This window comes from Andrographis paniculata, unplaced genomic scaffold, assembly GCF_009805555.1.
Source record: "Andrographis paniculata isolate CXL003 unplaced genomic scaffold, ASM980555v1 Contig45END, whole genome shotgun sequence".
In the NCBI taxonomy this organism is placed as follows: domain Eukaryota; kingdom Viridiplantae; phylum Streptophyta; class Magnoliopsida; order Lamiales; family Acanthaceae; genus Andrographis; species Andrographis paniculata.
In genome coordinates this window covers 1,469,506-1,489,835 of record NW_026137579.1, presented here as the reverse complement: position 1 = coordinate 1,489,835, position 20,330 = coordinate 1,469,506, and the positions used below count along the sequence as shown (strand labels likewise).

The following is a 20,330-nucleotide window of genomic DNA, read 5'->3' as shown; positions in this document are numbered from 1 at the left end:
GTTATATTGAAAATTAGAATAAATGTGAAATCTAAAATATATTATAATAATAATGTCTAAATATTGCATATTTTGTAGGTTCTTGATTTATGTTTTTGCAATTATATATATATATATACATATAATATTATACAATTTTAATCTTTTGATTTACTTCAAATTTGTTCAGATTATTAGGTTGTAGGTGTTTACTATTTATATTTTTTTTTAAAAAAAAAAAAAATTAAATTAAATAATTACTGTTTTTTATATTATATTACAAATTTATTTTATATTCAAATATTATTTATATCAAATCAAACAATTATTCAGATTCAATATTTTTATATTAAAAAATACAAACAAAAAATCTAAAAACTCACAAACAAACACACCCTTAATGTTTTTATAAAATTTCAAATTGATTCATATTTCCCAAAATCTAAATCATATATCCGAATAATCTGGCCGGACATAACCTTCACAACATTAATTTTTATTCTCACTTTAATTAAATACTTTTGTATCAACAGTTAATTCAATATATTTGATTTGATGGTAATAATTAATTTGTTACATACATGCATAATTCATGACTTAATTATTTTTACCACATTTTTCTAGTTTGTGAATTTGGTCGCTCAGATCGAATTTAATAGCATACAGATTAAGTTTGGCAAGAAGACAAAGACACACTACCCAAACTATTAAGGTATGTATGTCTTAATTAGATATGCTGGCAGTGAATTGAGTCCTGATCTTGTTCAAGGTTGTGACAGCCTCTCTCATGTCGATCCTCTCGTTGGGAGATTCCATGGTGCAGCTCAAGCCCAATTCCATTACACCACAAACACATGATTTCACATTCTCATTACAAGATTCTCCATATGTCAACAACAGATTCGAATCTACAATCTCCTCAATATCTCCATCACGAATCGAATCTCTTATCCAATCCCTCATGTTCAAACCCTCACCAAAAGGATGATCCATAGGCTTCCTTCTCGTAAAAACTTCCATCAACACAATGCCGTAGCTGTAAACATCGCACCTCGTCGACACAAGTCCACGGCTGCCGACCTCTAAAAGTTTATTACAAATGTAAACATTAAAACCTATCGATATTAATGATACCATGAAGTTATTGAGTTTTTAGTTAAAACAATTATTACCCGGTGCAATGTAGCCAAACGTGCCTAACGTCGTCGTAGTTTGCACGAAGCTTTTTGCATTGCCTAGAAGCTTCGCAATGCCAAAATCGCACAAATGCGCAACCATGTCTTGATCGAGCAATATGTTCATAGGCTTCAAGTCGCAATGAACGACGGGCGTTGAATAGCCGTTGTGAAGATATTCCAAAGCCGAAGCTACATCGATCATGATGTCGAGTCTCTCTGCGATGTTTAAGCAATAGTTGTGCGAATACATCCATCGCTCAAGGCTTCCGCACGGCATATACTCGAGGACTAATGCCTTAAAGTCATGGCTCGAGCAAGAACCGAGGACTTTGCAGAGATTCCTGTGTCGGAGATTCCTCAGAACTTCACACTCAGTGTCGAAGCTCGAGAATCCGCCTTGTAAGAGTGGATTGAACACCTTTACCGCCACGGTCTTTCCATTTCCGAGGCTGCCATTGTAGACACGCCCGAAACTTCCACTTCCTAGGAGATTAACGTCGCTGAAATCCTCTGTTGCCACGACAAGTTCTTGGTAAGAAAATCTACAGATTGAACTGCCAAGGGACGATTGATTCGAGCTACTGACAGCGTTGTTCTTATGTTTAAATCTGTAATATGCATATGCTAATGCCATTGCAAGAACTATCACAGAAGCCCCGAAGATGAAGAATGCGAAAATTGGGAATCTCTTTGGTAGTCTGTTTTTCTTAGCTTTAGTCGAATTGCAGGGAGGGACATCGAATCTTCGATCACCGCATAAATGTTGGTTAAACAAGAAAGATTCTCTGGTGAAGTTTCTAAACGGGCCATCAGAAGGAATTTCACCACTCAAACCATTGAAAGAGACATTGAAGTAGCTCAGATGCACTAGATTTTGCATCGACATTGAAATGGAGCCGGAAAGAGTATTGTTAGATAAGTCCAAATACTCTAAGCTCACCATTTCCGACATCGTCTCTGGGATGTCTCCACGAAACATGTTGTGTCCTAAATAAAGGGTTACTAAACTCTGCAGCCCTCCTATCCGAGCAGGGATGGTTCCCGAGAGTTGATTATTTTCAAGACTGATATAATTAGCAACTTTGAGCTTTTCAACATTCGATGAAAGAGAGCCTGTCAAGGAGTTTGAGGACAAATCCAACTGTATAAGATCTTTTAAACCCCACAAGCTTTCCGGAATCGTTAGGTTCAGACTGTTTCGATCTAAAAACAGTGACCTCAAAGTGGTAACTCTTCCAAGACATTCTGGAATCCCACCATGAAAATGGTTCACACTCAGATATACTGTGTACAGCTTCTGCATTCCACAAATGGCGTCAGGAATCGTCCCTGTCAAATTATTACTATGGAGATAGAATCCTTGCATATTAACCATGGCAGCCAAAGTCCCCGGAAGTGATCCAGAAAATCTATTCCCTTGAAGGGCCAGTAAAATTAGGTTTTCCAGGTTACCAATTTCATCAGGGATGGTGCCTGTGAAACCACAATCCGAAGCAAGGAGATTTTGGAGGGCAGAAAGGGTACCGATGGAATTTGGGAGCCTTCCATTCAGTGGCAGTGAGCTGATCCTAAGTGTTGTAAGCTTTGTACAGTTCATCAATGAAGATATGAAATCCATGTTTGGCGACTCACTGGTTAGGTTATTTGAATAAAGATCAAGCCATTCAAGATTGGGCAGTTTGTGGCCCAAGTCTGGTGGAAGATTCCCTGATAATTGATTCTCGCTGAGTGCCAAAAATGTTAACGTTGAGATGTTCAGTAGGCTTGTCGGAATAGCCCCGGTTAAGTAATTACCACTTAGTCCCAACTCCTTTAAGTTTTTCAGGTAGCCAATTTCTTCTGGAATTGAACCTGAGGATTGAAGAAACCTTGATCATATCATACGTACATATATAAGAGATAAGCAATTAATTTATGTACCTGTGAATTGATTGATGCTAACAGCAAAATACTCAAGTGTGGTTAAGTTCCCAATCCCTTTTGGAATAGATCCATAAAATTTGTTTTGGTCTAAATGTAACCTCCGAAGTGATGAGCATTCATATATTCTTTCAGGGATATCGCCAGATAAATCATTATCTTGAAGAATGATTTCTTGAATTCCTTGATTGTAAGAGCATATATCTTTTGGCAGTGTGCCGGATAGGTTACTACTACCTATGTGTATGTAAGATAATGTGGGAATATTGTAGAAGATTTTGAGTGGTATTGACCCCACAAGCTGACTCATTCCCAAGAACAATACCTTCAAGGTAGTTATATTGCCCAATTCTTCTGGAATTGAACCTGCAGTAGTCAAATTTTATTAATACATAAATTATTATGGATAGTTACTTAATTAATGTACCTGTGAGCATGTTGGCACCAAGATACAATTCCTCAATGGATTTTGAGTTCCCAAGCTCTTTAGGTATTGGCCCACTAAACCTGTTGGAACTTAAAGCCAAGACCTTTAGTTTGGAGCATTGAGACAGGTTTCCAGGAATTTCTCCATTCATGGAGTTTAAAGACAAGTAAAAATTTTCGAGTCTTGGGAGCCCCTGACAAAGATCATACGGAAGTTTTCCCGACAGAATATAATTGCCTGTAAAACCGAGGGTTTTCAACGTTGAGATATTAAAAATCGAAGAGGGTATCGAACCAGAAAGCCGATTATACTGCAATGCCAGGTAGTTGAGGTTTCGAAGATTCCCCAGATTCTGAGGAATCTCTCCGCTGATCAACGGATTGTTCGACAGGTCCAAGAATTGAAGTCTTGATGCGTTTCCCAGTGACGATGGGATCGCACCAGAAAAGCTGTTGTTCCTTAGATGCAGAAATTCGATTCGAGGGAAGGAACCGAACCAGGATGCGATTCCACCGTTGATGCTGTTGAAGTTGAGATCAACGGCTACGATTTGCCGGAGCAGGGAGAGCTCATCGGGGAGTGCGCCATGGAAGTTGTTGCTGCTCAAATTCAGTACAATTAGATGCGAAAGGTTTCCGAGGTGGGGGACGAGGTTTCCTGTGAGGTTCATTCCGGATAAGTCCAAAGCAGTGACTCTTCTTCGCCTGCAGGTGACTCCAACCCAGCTGCAGACTGTCGTAGTAGAATTAGGATGACGACGATGATCAGATTCAGACCAGTTGGTGGATATAATGTTGAAAGGGTCTGAGGTGATTTGGGATTTTAGGACAAGAAGTGCAGATTGGTCTGTGAAGGTATTATCCATTTCTTCCGCCAGGGCGAAGGCCAAGCAGAGAAATACATAGCTGAGATAGCCATTTTTGGGAAATTTTCCTGAAATGTGCATTCCACTATTATGGCAAGGGTTTGAGTGACTCGACGAGTGATTTTTAATTTTTATTTTTTTGGGAGGGGGAGGGGGTTTGAATGTGAATAGATTTTCAAAATATATATTGACAAGGTATGCTATCCAAAGTATGAAGCTTGTTTTATTTTATTATTTATTAAATATTTTGATGTTTTTAACGTTTTTTTAAGGAAGAAATCAAATGTAGATTCCCATGATGCAGATACCCTAATTTGAATTAGTCCTCTGAAAGAGACGTTCGTTCAAATAGTATACTATCCATCCATCCGTATTAATAAGCATAAAAATATATATATATAATCCGACAGTTTCGTAGCGTAGGATGAACTCGTGACCGTAAAATCATAATAAATTTTGATATTTTCAAATTTTGTCTGTCACACAAGTCATTTATATAATGTGAGTAGTTTAATTTTCCTTCCACGCATTAATAGCTCCCCTATATATTTTCGTGTCTACTTATTACATTACCTATAATTTAAAGTCTCACATGGCCGGCCATGTTATTACATTGAAAACAAATCGGATCTTAGACTATGATATACACAATAAAATATTAACATAATATATCCGCAGGTGACAAATTAATCAAATGGCATTATTTAGTGATTAAATATATATAGGTCTATTGTTTATGTCGTAATTTTATTTAATTTATTTCATCCACATATCCAAACATTCACACACTTCATGGTTATTAAACCCCAAGAAACTCCTCCACACTAATAATTTAGATATTGTTTAATGATCTAAAATTTCAACAATTATTACCATTAATCCTTTAATTAATTAAACCATATAAATTATATGTAATACTATAATTATTTTGCTGTCACACATCATCACAGATGGATGCACCTCCACCCCAATGGTCCCTATACATACATACATACACACATATATATATACATATTCTTCGATCACGTTTAAAGAGGATAGGTAATAAGACAGTAGAGAAAATAAATAAATAAATGTCATATATATAGTATTTTGTATCAGAGAGGTGGTCCAATTTGTGTAGTTTGTACGTACTTTGGGTTATATGGAATAATACTTGGCCATGAAGTTACGTGACATCTTATCTGTCTGCATCATTCTTATTCATATCATCCATTTTGTCCTAATAAATAATCATCTTTCTCCATTTATCGCATTTTCGTCTCCACAATATACAAATTAATTGAAACTACATTTAATTTCAAGTTATTAATACTGACAAATTTTGATTGACACAATTTATTTGAATAATCTTACCAATTTCGTACAACTCTATCTAGATCATCTAAATTATTATTGTATTCTCCCTATTTAGAAATTCAATATGTTTATTTTTACACCGAATTATACCGTTCCACTATTGGTCGTCGTATAATATTTCTTGCATCAGCCTCACTTTGGCGCGCCTTCGGAATTATCCATGTTAAGATAACCATAAAATAAGTATACTTGTAGATTAAAATAAAAACAAAATAAAAAGAGAGTATTTATTTTCATGCTGTTCGTCAACAATTTAATTTAATTTTTTTTTTTAACAAATTTTAATTAAAATATTTATTTTGTATTTTAAGTAAAGCCTAATCGTATCAATCCTTTCCCAATTTATCTAAATTCTAATGTATATCATTTATGAACTAGTATTATTATTTGTTTGGCTATCCTCTAAGTAGTCGTGACTGCATAGATCACCTCCTGCGTCATTTCTTTAGCTTTTTACTATAAATTAATTTATATATAATTAAATGGATAAATAAATAGACGACAACTAATCATTGAATTTTAAATTTTGGTGAGGGTTTGTTGACTTAATAATATGTCACGCTGGAATTAATTAATTTTAGATAAAAAATTAATGGGTCAGGTTCTATTCAGCCATTGATTATTGTAAAAGTCTTCCACTGATTAAATAGTTTTTTTTTTTTTAAATAAAATAAAATATCTATCCAAATTATACAAGATCACGTAACTCGTTGACATTATATTGTTGTAGGATAGATTTTTAAATATCAAAGTTGTAGAACTAGTATTAGTGTACTTTATAATTTTCTTATTTATGAAATTTCTGTATATAGATAAATTGTTTATTTAATGGTTGTTCACAATGTAAACTACAATAACTAATTGCTTGGCAACATAACTTCCCATCATCCATCAAATAAATTATGAAGATTCCAATCGCTTATATAGGCTAAGTAATTACACGACATTTCACGCGCATTTAACAAATGCTCAAATATCGTTGCCTTTGCAGGTTTCTTACCAGATTCCTCAATATATATATAATTAAAATAAATAATTATAAATGCAGTGGGAGACGGGTTCACCGAATGAGTCACTGTAGCTAACAGAACCAGGGTGGCACAGCGCAAAACTTGCTGCTTAATTAATTAAAATTCATCTTAATTTATGACCAAGTAAATGTCCACATGATGTCACCTTATTGTTTCTCTTACGTGTACATTACAACAAATTATTAAATAAAAAATTATAACACATTTATTTAATCAAGTGTCTTTTTCAGTTTTCTCTTTTCCTTTTGCATTCAATTTGTGCCAAAAACGTCCTAATATTGAAAAGGAAAAAGAATAACCAACTATGAATAATAATATGTTTTGTTCTTCGTATCAATATTAATTTCCCAAAAAAAAAAAAAAAAAAGGGTGTTTGTAATTTGAGATCGATAATTAAAATTAGTTACATGTTTGATCTGTGTGGAGAAGTTGTTCTTTCCCTATTCGCAAACCACTGAACTGTCTTTCTTGCAATCGGCAACCAAATCCTCCTCGTTCTTTCCTCCTTCACGGATGAAACTTTGTTCCTCGTAATCTCCATGAATCTGGGATGAACAATGATCTCGGACATGGATCTCTTGTCACTCTGACTCAGGGCTGCAGCCTTCGATTCCACTTTCCGCGAGTTCGATTCCGGCAACAATGTTGCCGGAAGCCCAGCCGGAATTAATGTCCGATTAGTACTTTCCTTGATTTCCCTGATTTTTTTCTCGAACACTCTCTTCCTCTCCATTTCCTCCCTGATGTCCATCACGTGATCGTCGGCGACGTTCTCAGTTATTTCCACATCGCCGGCGGGATTCCGGCGATCCATGGATGACGACGAAAATCTCGCGCTGGAAACGTAGTTCAGCATCTCGGAATTCAGGACCATGAGGTCCGACGAGCTGACGTTGCTCCACCGGTTTTTCAGGACAACGTCGGAAACGACGAGATCGATTTTGTGGTTGAATTTGTGTAGGGTTTTTGAGTGGTCGGACGGGGGCTCCTCGGAGTCCATACTTGACTGTATCGGGATACGCTCCTCGTTGGCGGCGGCGGCGGCGGCCGCCGCCGCCGCCGTCTTGCGGAAGCTGAAGCTGGCAATGCTGAATCTGGAGGATCCATGGCGAGACTCCTCCCGCTGGACGTGGAGCTCGAGATTATTGGAGTCAAGCCTGATGGAATCGGCGCCGGCGCCGGTGAGGAATCGGAGACTGGTGGAGAAGGAGAGGTGGGAGAGGTCTTCGGCGGTGACCTTGTGGCGGCAGAGCGGGCAGGTGGAATGCTTTTCGAGCCACTGGTCGATACAGTCGATGTGGAAGGCGTGCTTACATTTGGGCAGCAGCCGGAGGACCTCGACGTCCTCGAATTTCGCGAGGCAGACCGCGCATTCGAGGCCGTCGCGGGAGCCTCTGAGGGAGGAGAATCGGAAGAACGGGAGCGACTCGACGACGGTTTTATCCACGCCAGAGATCCGGGACCTCGACCGGACAAGGCTGTCCTGTATTTGGTGGGTAAGGTTGTGAACGGAGGAGGCGCGGTGGCAGAATTTCGCATAAAGGAGGAGGACGAAGGTTAGGGAAAACATAATTGACAACATGCCGATCACCACCGCCAAGCTCGGCTGAAAATTCGCAATCGAATCTTGCGCCATCGCCGGCGGAGGCGGCGCCGCCGCCGCCGCCGCCGGGAGGAGGAATAGGACCGGAAGAAGCGGCGGAAACATGGCGGAATGTGTTGATGGAACTAAGAAACTGAAATTGAAGTTGCAGAGATTCTGCCAGTAAATACTTATCTTGATTCCTACAAAAATCCAAAAATCGATATGTCAATGCTGTTTGAATGTATATATATATATATATATATATATAGAAATATTTTAATTTTTATATATGCATTGGGAGAATATTTTAATTTGAATATGGTAATGATAGAAACGTAACCGGTTTTCTGTTCCCAGGCGGTGTATGTCTTCAAATGGTTTATCACAGTTTCTGCAGTATAATTTGATTAAGACAAATTTAATTTTAATTTATATGATCATTGGTTTGTTTTTTTAGATAATAAAAATTTTACGAAATATTTATAATTATGCAACAGAAAGTCAAATTTGGTTACCTCACTAGCGTGCATACCTCTGTACTTATAAGTTGTAATAACAAATTAATAATGTCAAAGGTAGGAAGTAATTAACCTACCTCTAACTATAATATCAATTTAAATAAATAAAATTCGATCTAACAATAAATGTGTACTGTATATATGTAAATATAGAATTATCCATTTACTATAGATCAAACTTAAAAAATAATTATTTATATATAGGGCCAACGTTTTCTGATAAATTAAAACTCAAGTTGGTGTAACGTGGACAAAATTAATCAATTGAAAATTAATTAATGAGAAAAAGTCCACACTTATCTGCTCAATTCAATTCAATTCAATTTGAACTCTACTCTTTAATAATTAAATCAATTTATGCTTTACTTGTATCCAAGTAACATAAAATTTGGTAGATTATGATCTAGGAAGTTATTTTTGGGAAACTATATTTATAGATCATATTTGGACAGTTACTATGGATTAATGTATTTGATCTACCTCTATTGTTATAATAACAAGAAAAATAATAATTTATTATAATTGCAATAATTCAATAGTTCTTGTAACCTTAACTATTTATTATTATTATTTTTTTTCACCAAAAATATCGAACCAAATACTTATTTTTTTATTTTTTATATTATATCAAAAATTAATTTTAAATTAAAAATATCACCTCAATATCTATTTATATCACATTAATTATATAATTATTCAATTCAAAAATTTTTTACTATTCAAATCTCCGGACAAACACAACCTAAAAGACTTAAGTAGATTTTGAGCTTATTATTCATTCACTATATTAGTTTCATTTTTGTTTGTTGTCTCTAAGTTAAAATGAAAAGTAAAACATAGGAGAATAAACTGAAATAACACAGTTGATTGATATTTAGTTGTGGTTTGATTTATTTTAATAAAAATTGAATTAAATAAATTATTACAATTTTAATATTTTTTTAATGAAAATGATTTTTAATAAATAATTTGAATAAAAATATTTTTAATGTGATTTTGCTGTTGAAAAAATTATTCTTTTGTAAGAATAGTGTGTATTGTTAGGTATACAATCAATCAAACTAAAGTAATCAAACATTGGATAATAGTGTTAATTAGAGCAAATTAACATTGATTTGTTCCAATCAAAACATAAAAATAAATAAATAAATATTTGTATTTAACATGAATATAGTGTACTAAATAAAAAATGTATCTTTGGTTTATACAGTGTTAATATATTGTATAAATATATATATATATATTGTCTTAAAAGATAATATATGTTGTATACAACTATCTAATATTTTGTGCTAACATAAATAATTTATTATTTATATTTGGGTAAATAATTTTTTGTCCCGTAACTGAATTCTTATCATTTTAGTCTCATAAGTGGAGCATGTCGCAAACTAGTCTTATAAGTGGAAATTTTTTGTTGATTTAGTCCTTCGGCGCCGAAGACGCCCGTGTGGCTCTCCGAAAGCCACATGTCCCTCCTGCCAAGTCAGCGACACCTGGCGACACCTGCCAAATAAAATTAAAAATAAATTCTAAAAAAAAAATAAAATCCACATGTCCGTCCGGTGTTGGTGACCTGATGGACACGTGGCCTCCGGCGCCGGAGGACTAAAACAACAAAAAATTTTCACTTATGAAATTAATTTGCGACAAACTCACGAAACTAAAATAATAAAGAGTTCAGTTACGAATTTTTTTTTAAAAAAAATAATTTATCATTTATATATTTTTTTAAAAAAATAGTTTATCATTTATATTTATATGGTTTATTATCAGCATTATAATGAATTTTATAACCGTTGTCAATCAAGATAGTGGTAAGATAAGAAAGTTATTATTGTCAAAAAAATTAAACAGATGTCAATCAACCATAGTGGTAGGATAAGAAGGTTATTATTGTCAATCAGTGAATGGCATTGATTAATTAATTAATTAATTAATTAACTGATAAGGGAGGCTGTCTGAATGAAACGGAAACCAACACAAGTGTCCAAATGCATTAATGCATGTCTGTTTCAAATACTTTTCATATTTAGAAATCAATTAAGATATGATGACACAACCCACATGAAATATGCATGTTGGAGCCTCCAAATCGATACAATTTTAAATAAATTCATATATATATCTCCTAACCCCTCAATTTGGAAACCCACTCTGTATTCTAAATAAATAAATAAATTCTAAACATAAAAATAAAAATCATACATTGCAGAAAATATGTACATATTTTATACATATAAATAAACCAAAATTTTGAAATTTCAGTTTCTTCTAATAAATGAATATGGTTTGAATTTACTCAGGACTTCTCACAAATTATTTCATTATGTGGTAAATAGTTCTGAATCCAGACCAACATAACATGATTGGGCCTGTATTTGGGCTTGGAAATAATGGGCGGTATTAATCCGACCCGACCCGAACCGACCCGATATATTGAGATCCATTTAGCCGAAGGCTTTATAGGTCTTTCTCTCCACCGCCATGTAAGTACAGAGCAAACCCTTTAAGCCCTAAAATCTCCAGATTTTGAGGGAATTCTCATTACAGAATGAGTGGAGGGTACAATGACATGAAGCGCTCCAAAAGGAAGAGGAAGACAATCGAGACAACGTCGGAGGAAAAGCCGGTAGCAAAGAGAATCGAGTCATTGTCGGAGGAGAAGCCGGCGGCAAAGAAAATCGAGTCATCAACGGTAGAGAAGCCGGCGACGAAGAAAATCGAATCATCAACGGTGGAGAAGCCGGCGGCAGATACTGCGGGGCAGCAGTCTTCGAAGCATAAGAAGAAGAAAGAAGTTGCCATCTTTGGAAACTACAGGCATTACTATGGATATCGAGTAATACGTCTTCCATCTTCTTTGAGTTTCCGTTTCATCGCTTTAATTCCGAACATCAATTAATCTTATTTTTAAGAGTTGTTTCTGCGCATGCTTTCGGTGATTCTTTGCCCTGTGCTTTGGGGTTTTATTGTTCTTATTCTTTGTTTTATGGATTTATAAGCATTTGTGGAACGCTTTTGAATGAATTTTCGATTGTGTCCAGTGGACTTAGTACATAATACAGAATTAGATTTTGAGGCGGTTGTGTTGTATAATGTTTCTCTGTTTTCCGTTTTCAGAGCATTCGGTCAAATTTCATTGTGAATGTTGAGTGCGTTTGAAATTAAGTCTCTGACCAAGCATGTAGTTGAAGCAGCATATATTAACATTAGTATTGTTGATGGACTAAATGTGGATGTCTTTCCATGTTAATAGGTTGGGCAGGACTTGGACGAGGATCCTAGACTAAGGGTGATGAAAAGGGAATGGTTTGAAGGCAACGAATGCCTTGATATTGGCTGCAATAGTGGCTTGATAACAATAGCTGTTGGTAAAGCAATTCTCTCATAGAATTTTATTTCTTTGAGAATGCTAGATTAGCCGAGGGTTTAGGGTTTAGGGTTCGTACACAATGTTAGGCCTCAACATTTAATCATTTATGGCCTCTTTTTCCTTCTACAGCTAAAAAGTTTGGTTGCAAGAGCATTCTTGGTGTTGACATTGATGGAGGTAACTGATGCAATTTATTTTTCATAATCACCTTCTATTTCTAATTCTAGTTGAATATGCATGCACATTTGAGTGTTGTTTGTCAGCTGAATCTAGTACTAATATTTTCTGGTTATTATTTTTAATCTCTACTGTATTTTGAATGTGTATGCTACCTCTTCCCAAAGTAGTTGATCTTCTTGATGATGGCTGCATGTCTTCTCACTTCAGCTAGAATTGAGGATGCATGTTGGACACTTAGAAAAGTTTTGAAGACAAGTATGCCTAAAGCGACCTCCAAGGTTCCTGGTTCAGGTCATGTAAATTTCGGAAATAGCTTGAAGGATAATGCAAGTGAATTACCACCTAAAGAGGCACCACAAAGTGATGGAAACTCACCTCTTTTAGAGGCAAAAGATTTGGATAAAATTGTATCGTTTCAGAAAGGAAATTTTGTTCAGAATTGGCATCCACCAGCGCATACAAGTTACCATGCAATCCTTTGGTAACAATCCATCTCATTTAATCTTTAAAAAGAATATATATGTATTTCACTTTTGTCCCACCAATCTTTTCTCTTGTGTCGAGTTGCTATTTGTAAGTTGAGCTTGTCTAGGTTAATCCCTCCCTCCCCCTCAATAAGTTTAGCAAACTGACTGTGTTTTTCTAATTGCCTCTATATTTGATGCATTGCTGAATTGGTTTGGTCCTTTGCAGTTTAAGTGTGACAAAGTGGATACATCTAAATTGGGGTGACAATGGATTGTTGACCTTATTCTGGAGAGTCTGGAAGCTTCTCAAACCGGTATATAACTAAGCTTGCAATAAAATTGAGTTGTTTTGACTTGTGTTAATTGCTTCTCTGTTCACCCTTTTGGCAGGGTGGTGTTTTCATTTTGGAACCCCAACCATGGAGCTCATACGTTAACAATCGTCAAGTATCTGAGGTATGTTCTTTTTCAATCCAAACTATAGTTGAGTACATAAATGATGGGGGCTGCACTTCAAGCATTCTATCACTATATGGAGGAATATAATATCATTATACACATAAATATCTTTAATATTTGTGTTATGCAGACAGCTTCTGTTAACTACAAAAATATTCAGATACCTCCCGAGGAGTTTCAGGACATACTTCTAGACAAGGTATGATGATTTTATCATTATTCAGTAATATTGAAGATAAATTGAACACTCACTCAATCCAGAATCTGAATGGTTTGTGCGTGAGGGCAGATTGGATTTCGACAGGTGGAGAACCTTACTGCAGGCTTATCTGGTACGAAATCGGGATTCAACCGGCCTATCTTAGCTTTCTGGAAATGATGGATTGGGTTGAAGCTTCTTTGGTTTTGGTTGATTTATTGAGAATCATAATTTTGGGTGTTGTTGAGTTATTTGTTTTGATATAGCAGCAGATTTTGAATAGAAATGCTTGCTATCTAATCAACAAATCTTTGAGAAAACTAGGCAACGGGTTGTTTTGCTGCACTAAAGGAACCATCCAAAGCTTCCGTTGGTTTCGCTTGCTTTGGTTGTAATTTCTTTAGAATGTAATGTAAATTAATTTATACTTTGATAATGTTGGATAATACAATTTTAATATATATATTTAGCCTGAGATTCCGGTAATTTGGTTGCTTTTCTATTTGAAATTAATGATTCACTTAAATTTATTTAAATAGCATTTTAATTTGATATTTCTGTGAAAAAAAGAATAATATATTTTTACCAAAACTTGTAAGATAATTGAATTTGAACCGAAAACTTTCAGTTATTTCCTATATTGGCATACGCAGTTCTTTCAAATATATCAAACAAATATGTTTATAATCTAAAACCCAACTTTTAAAAAAAATAATAATAATGAAAAATGAAAAAATCTGCAGCCACATTTCAATTACTCCGCTTGCTTAGCAAATAATGCACGTTTCAATCACTACGCTGCTTAGCAAACAAATTTAAAACAACTCAAGAACGGATGGTGCCAAAGCTATAATCAAATCAAATCAAATCATCAATCAATAATTGAAGAAGCAAACATTAGAAAATTCTCACCCTCCAAAGTACCTTCAGTGCATCATTCAAGCATTCCTTCCGATGGCTCTCGCGTAATGCTTCAATTCATTACCTGTAGCGTTCGACCTAAAGCAATAATCTGACTTGAGCATAAACTGTAACCTTCCCAGTGATTCTAAACATGTATTAAATGCATTGCTGTATCCGATATGATTGGCCGTTCTTGTGGACAGGACACAGCTAATGACAACCTTGAAACCACACAACTAAATTATTTTCACATACCAATTCACACGAGAGAACTTATGGCTCACAAAATGTAACGGCTAAGCAGCTTCTACAACTCCAAATAGACATGGCTTTGGCTGTGCATTGATCGGAGAAGAAAAGATATACAGACCACAATAAACAAACAGACATTATCCCCCTTTGGTTAAACAAACCATGAGTATTTGGAGATACTGGCTGTCTTGTCATTTGTATACTATACACACGCTTCGATTGAATCAACCAATAATGAGCATTTAAGGATTTGATCATAATTCTTGTAACCTTTGTTACCAATGGCAATACACAGTTTGTGTTGCAAAAGATGCATACGCCAATGGCAATGATACCTCCTTCCACATTTCTGCACCCTCCATCCATGGCAGCATTTTAGTTGGCAAGACCAGGTCCTACAAATAGAACTAATATGAAATCACAATGGGTCAATTGCAAAATAGTCCTTTCAAGAAGCTTTGGTTCATGATTGATAAAGACGGATTTCAACAAGTCATGAATTGATGAAAAGCTGAACAAGCTACTGAAATTTACTCATATTATATTATGTCAGGTTAAAATGGAATTAAACACACTGTGGAAACTCTAATTCCCAACACCTAAGAGAACTGTGGAAGACTTCAGCTACTCTGGTGTTTTTTTGTTTTATTCGATTTGAAATCAACCATCCAAAATAAGTACATGGAACAAACCACTATGAATTTGTTAAACGAAGAAGGGGAATGAAGAACATGGGAAGAAACTCACCAGGGATTTCATTCATTTTGATGAAGAAATACGGCGTAGGGATGAAATCCAACTGCTTGAAGGACCAGTGTTATCGCCATTTCCATTAGTAGCATTTGCCTCAGTAGATAACATAGGTTTTGATGCAATGCCTTTCCCAGAAATGGCAGGAGAGAATGAAGTAGATGGCACATGTGCCGCATTCAAAACCTGCCAAATAATTAAATAGATTAAATCTTAACTGAAATAAACATTACAAGAGATCAATGAACAAAATTAGTGATCCCTTCATATTTACCACCTGGTAATACTTATACTATATTTTTTTAACCAATATAAAATTTTAAATTTCTTCCTTAAATAATTAGTATAACTATTTTACGTACATTTCTATCAGCAGGATTCCCGTGAGAAAGATTTTTGCTTGTTGGAGACTTAAATTGCAACCGAACGCCAGGACCAGCAGCAGCAGTATTTGACTTCATGCGTTCACCCAAATCCGATGAAAATGGAGCATTATTGGCTGCAAGCATCAAATAGGTACAAGTTGAATAGTAAGTTTCACAAGAAACACAAACATAGATCTACTGATGATGGGTCCCCAATTCCACATATATATTACATTCTTTTTTATTTGTGTGTCCAAGTTTCAACATTGGCCAAAGATCATGCATGGATCCCCAAATATAACTGCACTCTTTAATCAGAGAAAATAACTTCACCTTCATCATTCAAGTAGAAAGCTGAATGGTTGTTATGAGATACATGGAAAACTACAAACACTTAAAATTTATAATTTTCATTCAACATATAAGTTATTTTTCCACTATATTTCTAACTAAAGGGACACAAGTACAAAATTACAAACCTTGATTCTTTTCTGCATCCATTGGAGCTGCTCCACTGCTCTCACCGGCAATTGGCTGTGAAAAGTGAATACGTTATGCTATCCAAACACTCGTAGAGGTAAAAATTACATAGCAAACATACAAAGATAAGGAAAAGTAGCTCTAGACCAACAGAAAAGGAAGATAAGAAATTATAAGCCATTGATACCCGTTGCTGTGTTTTAGTTATTTGTGCCTGCTGATACTTCAGAATGGTCCAGTCAAAAATGTAATCAAACTCATATCCTGCAACAGGAAACGAAGTATTGTTCTTCAATGACATAAAGCTTAAAAACTATTCCATGAAAAATCTAGTATTCTGTCCACTACTTCAGCAGTATCAAATACCCAAAATATAATACCATCTCACACTAAACATCTGATTATGTGTAGGCATTGTACAGGCTAAGACCCCACCTTCACGAGTAAACAGCTCACGAAACAAGCGCTTTAGAAATCCATAATCAGGCCGTTGATCAAAAGTCAACGAATGGCAATAGTGGAAGTATGAAGCGAATTCCACTGGATGAGTCTTGCAGAGCACCTTCAGGAAAACAAATTTCATAATACCTAAAGGATAAAGAACAATAGAAGAAGAATAATAAATAAATAAACAAATATTTGGACCCACCTCGATAGGAGTTGATAATTTTTTCTCACAAATCTTATCATACTTTTGCTTCTTTGTAGCGGCTTTTAATCCCTGCCAAGGAAGGCTATATGCAGACTTACAGTTAGAAACAGAAGGGGGGAAATAACCAGATATACTGATGCAAATTAAGGATAAAAGAGAACAAATGCTGCACTTGCAGACCTTCCTCTCAGGAAATACAGAAGTACATATCCAAGAGACTCCAAATCATCCCTCCGGCTTTGCTCTAGAAAATTGAAATAGAAATAGATTTATGATTACTAATCAGAAGGACCACCACTCAATATTTCTAGTCCTTTAGCCTGGAACAAATAAGATAAAAATAGGCAATAGTCTTACCAATTCCAAGATGGGTATTACAACTTGCATAGCGAGCAGTTCCTGTCAAATTTTTGTTCTCCCTGTGCAAGACACATAAGTAAAACTAAATATACATGACCATGGGGACCCAAGGAAGTTGTTTCATCAACATATTAATAGACATGGTATTGAAAATGCATTAGAACATGATGATAAGTCCAATTATCATGAACGACGCTAACAATAAATGTTTCCAAAGGATGAGTCAAAACCTAATGAGGAATTTTTGGAACACACTTTATTTACTGAATTCATAGACAGGATTAAAAATGAATGAATAGTAAAAAAAAGAATCAGTTTAAGACATTTTGTAGTCTGTACTTTAAACCAAATAACCTTTCAAATAATCACCAAAAACAAAAAAAGCAGAAAAGAACCTGTAAGGAATGTGCCGGTTTGTTCCTGATTCTCGATATCGTTTAGCCAGACCAAAATCAATAATATACACCTGATAGACCAGACATTAACAAATTTAAAAATAAAATAAAATATTGCTTCAGATTCAAAGGGGATGATAGGGTGGAATATAATACAAATTAAACATGAGAGATTACCTGATTTGCTTTTCTTCCAAGGCCCATGAGAAAGTTATCAGGTTTGATATCCCGATGCAAAAATCCTTTCGAATGCACAAATTCTATTCTAGTTATCTGTATACAAAAATGATAAACAATATGGCTTAAATAAGTATCTCAATAACTTAACACTACAATAATTTCCACAAGTATGAAGTTACCATTTGGTCAGCCAACATGAGGACAGTCTTCAATGAGAACTTCCTACCACAATACACAAAAAGATCCTCAAGGCTCGGTCCCAGCAAATCAAGGACAAGTACATTGTCATCCCCATTGACACCAGACCACTTTATATTAGGTATACCACCTGCAATGTGATAGGTTTTAAATATACGTGGGAATAAAAATAAAATAGATACAATACATTCAAGTTTTCTATCTTGTATGCTCTATAAACTATGTACATAGATGATAACAAATTTGGATCCTCATGGGTTTTTGTCATGCAAGTTTATCATTAATACAATCTCAAATCTACATGCATATGATTATAAGCAAGGTTTACATATTTAAAAAATAAGTGCCAGGATTACAAGAGCAACAAACTAGATGCAACTTTTCATGGTAGACCAAATGATAATGACGTGTGAAATAACCATTTGAATGTTGAGCTATTGAGCATGACAAGTTTGAAGTTTAAACTGCTTCCTGATTATATAAATGGGGAGGAGTGATAGACAAGTGGCTTTCACTGACAGGAGATGACATATTGGAAGGTGTAACTTCTTAAAAGTATTAACTACTTAATGTGCTAAATGTGGGTTCCAGTGCCCCCATTAAGCAGATGATTTGATATTCCACTCGATTGCTTAACTTATCCAAATAATAAATGCTAATGACATGGAAAGAGAGTGATTTTGGAGACTTACTTCCTCCTTGAAGAATGTTGTATAACTTGGCTTCATACAGAAGTTGTGGATGCTTAGTTTTATTATTTTCCTGCAAAAGAATCCAAAAGGACTTCATTAGCATCCAGTGATATATTGATGACAATCATATAGCACTACTGTCTAGAATGCTGGGGATTTTGTTGCCAAGTGACAGCAAGGTTTAGGATTCTGATATCACAGTTCAACAGAAAATATCAATAAACCAATTCAGAAACCTACACAAACCCGAAGCTAGATTCTATAAGGACATTCTATACTTCAAGTTTCAATGTTCAAGAAAAATAAATAAAAAAGGCTGACCACATTTAGCTGCATGCAGATTTATATTCAATTCGTTGAACACATATTTCCACTCAAATTCAAATTCATCAAAACTTGCAAACACACTAAAAAACATATCATCGCGCTACATATCAGCGAAGAACGGCCTATACTTACGATTTTGACTGCCACGATCTCAAAAGTATCGATATGCGTCGCTACAAAACAAAAAAAAAAACGAAACGATTCAGCAAAAAGCACACCACCATCAGATACCGCGTACATTAAAACACTTAAAAACCTCACCGAGAAAGATTTCCCCAAACGATCCACTGCCGATCTTACGGCCTAGTTTGAATTTACCTCCGACTATCCGCTCCATCAGATCAACGCCTCAATCCAGCCCCAAGAATCATCAATCGAAGCCAAATCCCGACGAATTGGCGCAACAGCAGGCAATTTCAGCGAGGAAAAACCGCCGCCACACAGAGGCGGAGTAAGGGGGAAGGGGATTTGTTGGGGGTATAGTAGAAAAATGACAGGAAGGCAAGCACATAGAGAGAGAGAGGAGGGAAATAGGTCTTTGACGAGTTGTACCTTAGCTCACCAAAGCTGGCAAGGCGAGTGAATTAATGTGAAGGCGAATGCCGAACGGATGAGAACGGGGCGAGGGTAGTTTCGTCATTTCATTGGCGCCCCAGTAGGTGGGGCACTCCGCAACAATAATTTGCACTACAGGGTACAATGCAGCAATGCTTGAGCCACGAGGAGAGAAGATCGACTACAATGACGTGGCTCTAGCAGCCTAGCTAGTCTAGGTTTCATTAAGGTTTAATTAGCATTGAGGTTTTGGGCTTTTAAATTTAAATTTTAAGCTTAATCTTAAGTTTAAATTTTAATTTCTATTTTTATATTATTATTTTTAATTTTTATTTGGTGGTAATAATATTTTTTTGGAAATTTGGGCTTCTGTTGTTGGGCCACAGACTGGGTTTGTTTAGTTTGAAATTTATATTAAATTTAAATTTCAATAAATATATATTTTTTCGGCCTCACATCTTCTATTGCCGTTTTAATGTGTATGTTTAATTTTATTTTTTTAAAAATATATATAATTTAATTAAATTTTATTAATTATGTCATTTTTAAAATTTACTAATATTTTTATACAAATTCGTATTAAAATATTATTTAAATCAAATATAAATAAATAAATCAAACCAAATCTAAATAAAAAAAGACAAACTTAATAATTATGTTTTTATAATTTATTTAATT

The 20,330-nt window shown here is 35.2% G+C and overlaps 4 protein-coding genes across 5 annotated transcripts; 1 reads left to right on the top strand and 3 right to left on the bottom strand.

Annotated features, from left to right (window-relative positions):
* Positions 1–626: 626 nt before the first annotated feature.
* LOC127251542 (LRR receptor-like serine/threonine-protein kinase EFR) lies at positions 627–4,450 on the bottom strand. The gene is made up of 4 exons (XM_051275272.1): positions 3,505–4,450; positions 3,078–3,443; positions 1,152–3,008; positions 627–1,061 (listed from the first exon to the last, which is right to left on the bottom strand). Exons 1-4 carry the CDS (start codon positions 4,448–4,450, stop codon positions 703–705), a joined length of 3,528 nt encoding a protein of 1,175 aa, XP_051131229.1. The 3' UTR covers positions 627–702.
* Positions 4,451–6,851: 2,401 nt separating this feature from the next.
* On the bottom strand, positions 6,852–8,581 carry LOC127251491 (E3 ubiquitin-protein ligase ATL42-like). The gene has a single exon (XM_051275210.1). The coding sequence runs from the start codon at positions 8,465–8,467 to the stop codon at positions 7,163–7,165; it is 1,305 nt and encodes a 434-aa protein (XP_051131167.1). The 5' UTR covers positions 8,468–8,581; the 3' UTR covers positions 6,852–7,162.
* A 2,761-nt stretch (positions 8,582–11,342) lies between these two features.
* LOC127251493 (probable RNA methyltransferase At5g51130) lies at positions 11,343–14,002 on the top strand. The gene is made up of 8 exons (XM_051275213.1): positions 11,343–11,704; positions 12,122–12,236; positions 12,368–12,415; positions 12,626–12,899; positions 13,112–13,199; positions 13,276–13,341; positions 13,475–13,543; positions 13,634–14,002. Exons 1-8 carry the CDS (start codon positions 11,417–11,419, stop codon positions 13,721–13,723), a joined length of 1,038 nt encoding a protein of 345 aa, XP_051131170.1. The 5' UTR covers positions 11,343–11,416; the 3' UTR covers positions 13,724–14,002.
* Positions 14,003–14,586: 584 nt separating this feature from the next.
* Positions 14,587–19,665, bottom strand: LOC127251492 (casein kinase 1-like protein 3). 2 transcript variants are annotated; one of them, XM_051275212.1, is made up of 15 exons: positions 19,359–19,665; positions 19,230–19,270; positions 18,771–18,840; positions 18,060–18,208; positions 17,878–17,973; positions 17,701–17,771; positions 17,303–17,364; positions 17,126–17,189; positions 16,943–17,027; positions 16,729–16,855; positions 16,481–16,557; positions 16,293–16,347; positions 15,811–15,947; positions 15,446–15,634; positions 14,587–15,105 (listed from the first exon to the last, which is right to left on the bottom strand). In XM_051275212.1, the coding sequence occupies exons 1-14, from the start codon at positions 19,432–19,434 to the stop codon at positions 15,458–15,460; spliced, it is 1,287 nt and encodes a 428-aa protein (XP_051131169.1). In that variant the 5' UTR covers positions 19,435–19,665; the 3' UTR covers positions 14,587–15,105; positions 15,446–15,457. The 2 variants fall into 2 exon arrangements, with proteins under 2 accessions (XP_051131169.1, XP_051131168.1); XM_051275211.1 differs by having other exon boundaries at positions 14,587–15,093; positions 19,359–19,664.
* Between the last annotated feature and the right edge of the window lie 665 nt (positions 19,666–20,330).

Bases quoted from the DNA above. Each gene is read 5' to 3' on its own strand.
- LOC127251542 (XM_051275272.1), bottom strand. From the start codon at position 4,450: ATGCACATTTCAGGAAAATTTCCCAAAAATGGCTATCTCAGCTATGTA. The intron at 3,009-3,077 runs GTACATAAATTA...TTCAATCCTCAG, and splicing joins TAGCATCAATCAATTCACAG to GTTCAATTCCAGAAGAAATT. The intron at 1,062-1,151 runs GTAATAATTGTT...ATAAACTTTTAG, and splicing joins GTTTGGCTACATTGCACCGG to AGGTCGGCAGCCGTGGACTT.
- LOC127251491 (XM_051275210.1), bottom strand. From the start codon at position 8,467: ATGTTTCCGCCGCTTCTTCCGGTCCTATTCCTCCTCCCGGCGGCGGCG.
- LOC127251493 (XM_051275213.1), top strand. From the start codon at position 11,417: ATGAGTGGAGGGTACAATGACATGAAGCGCTCCAAAAGGAAGAGGAAG. The intron at 12,900-13,111 runs GTAACAATCCAT...GGTCCTTTGCAG, and splicing joins AGTTACCATGCAATCCTTTG to TTTAAGTGTGACAAAGTGGA. The intron at 13,544-13,633 runs GTATGATGATTT...GCGTGAGGGCAG, and splicing joins AGGACATACTTCTAGACAAG to ATTGGATTTCGACAGGTGGA.
- LOC127251492 (XM_051275212.1), bottom strand. From the start codon at position 19,434: ATGGAGCGGATAGTCGGAGGTAAATTCAAACTAGGCCGTAAGATCGGC. The intron at 17,974-18,059 runs GTAACTTCATAC...TTTTGTATACAG, and splicing joins TCATGTTGGCTGACCAAATG to ATAACTAGAATAGAATTTGT. The intron at 16,348-16,480 runs GTATCAATGGCT...CACTTTTCACAG, and splicing joins TAACTAAAACACAGCAACGG to CCAATTGCCGGTGAGAGCAG.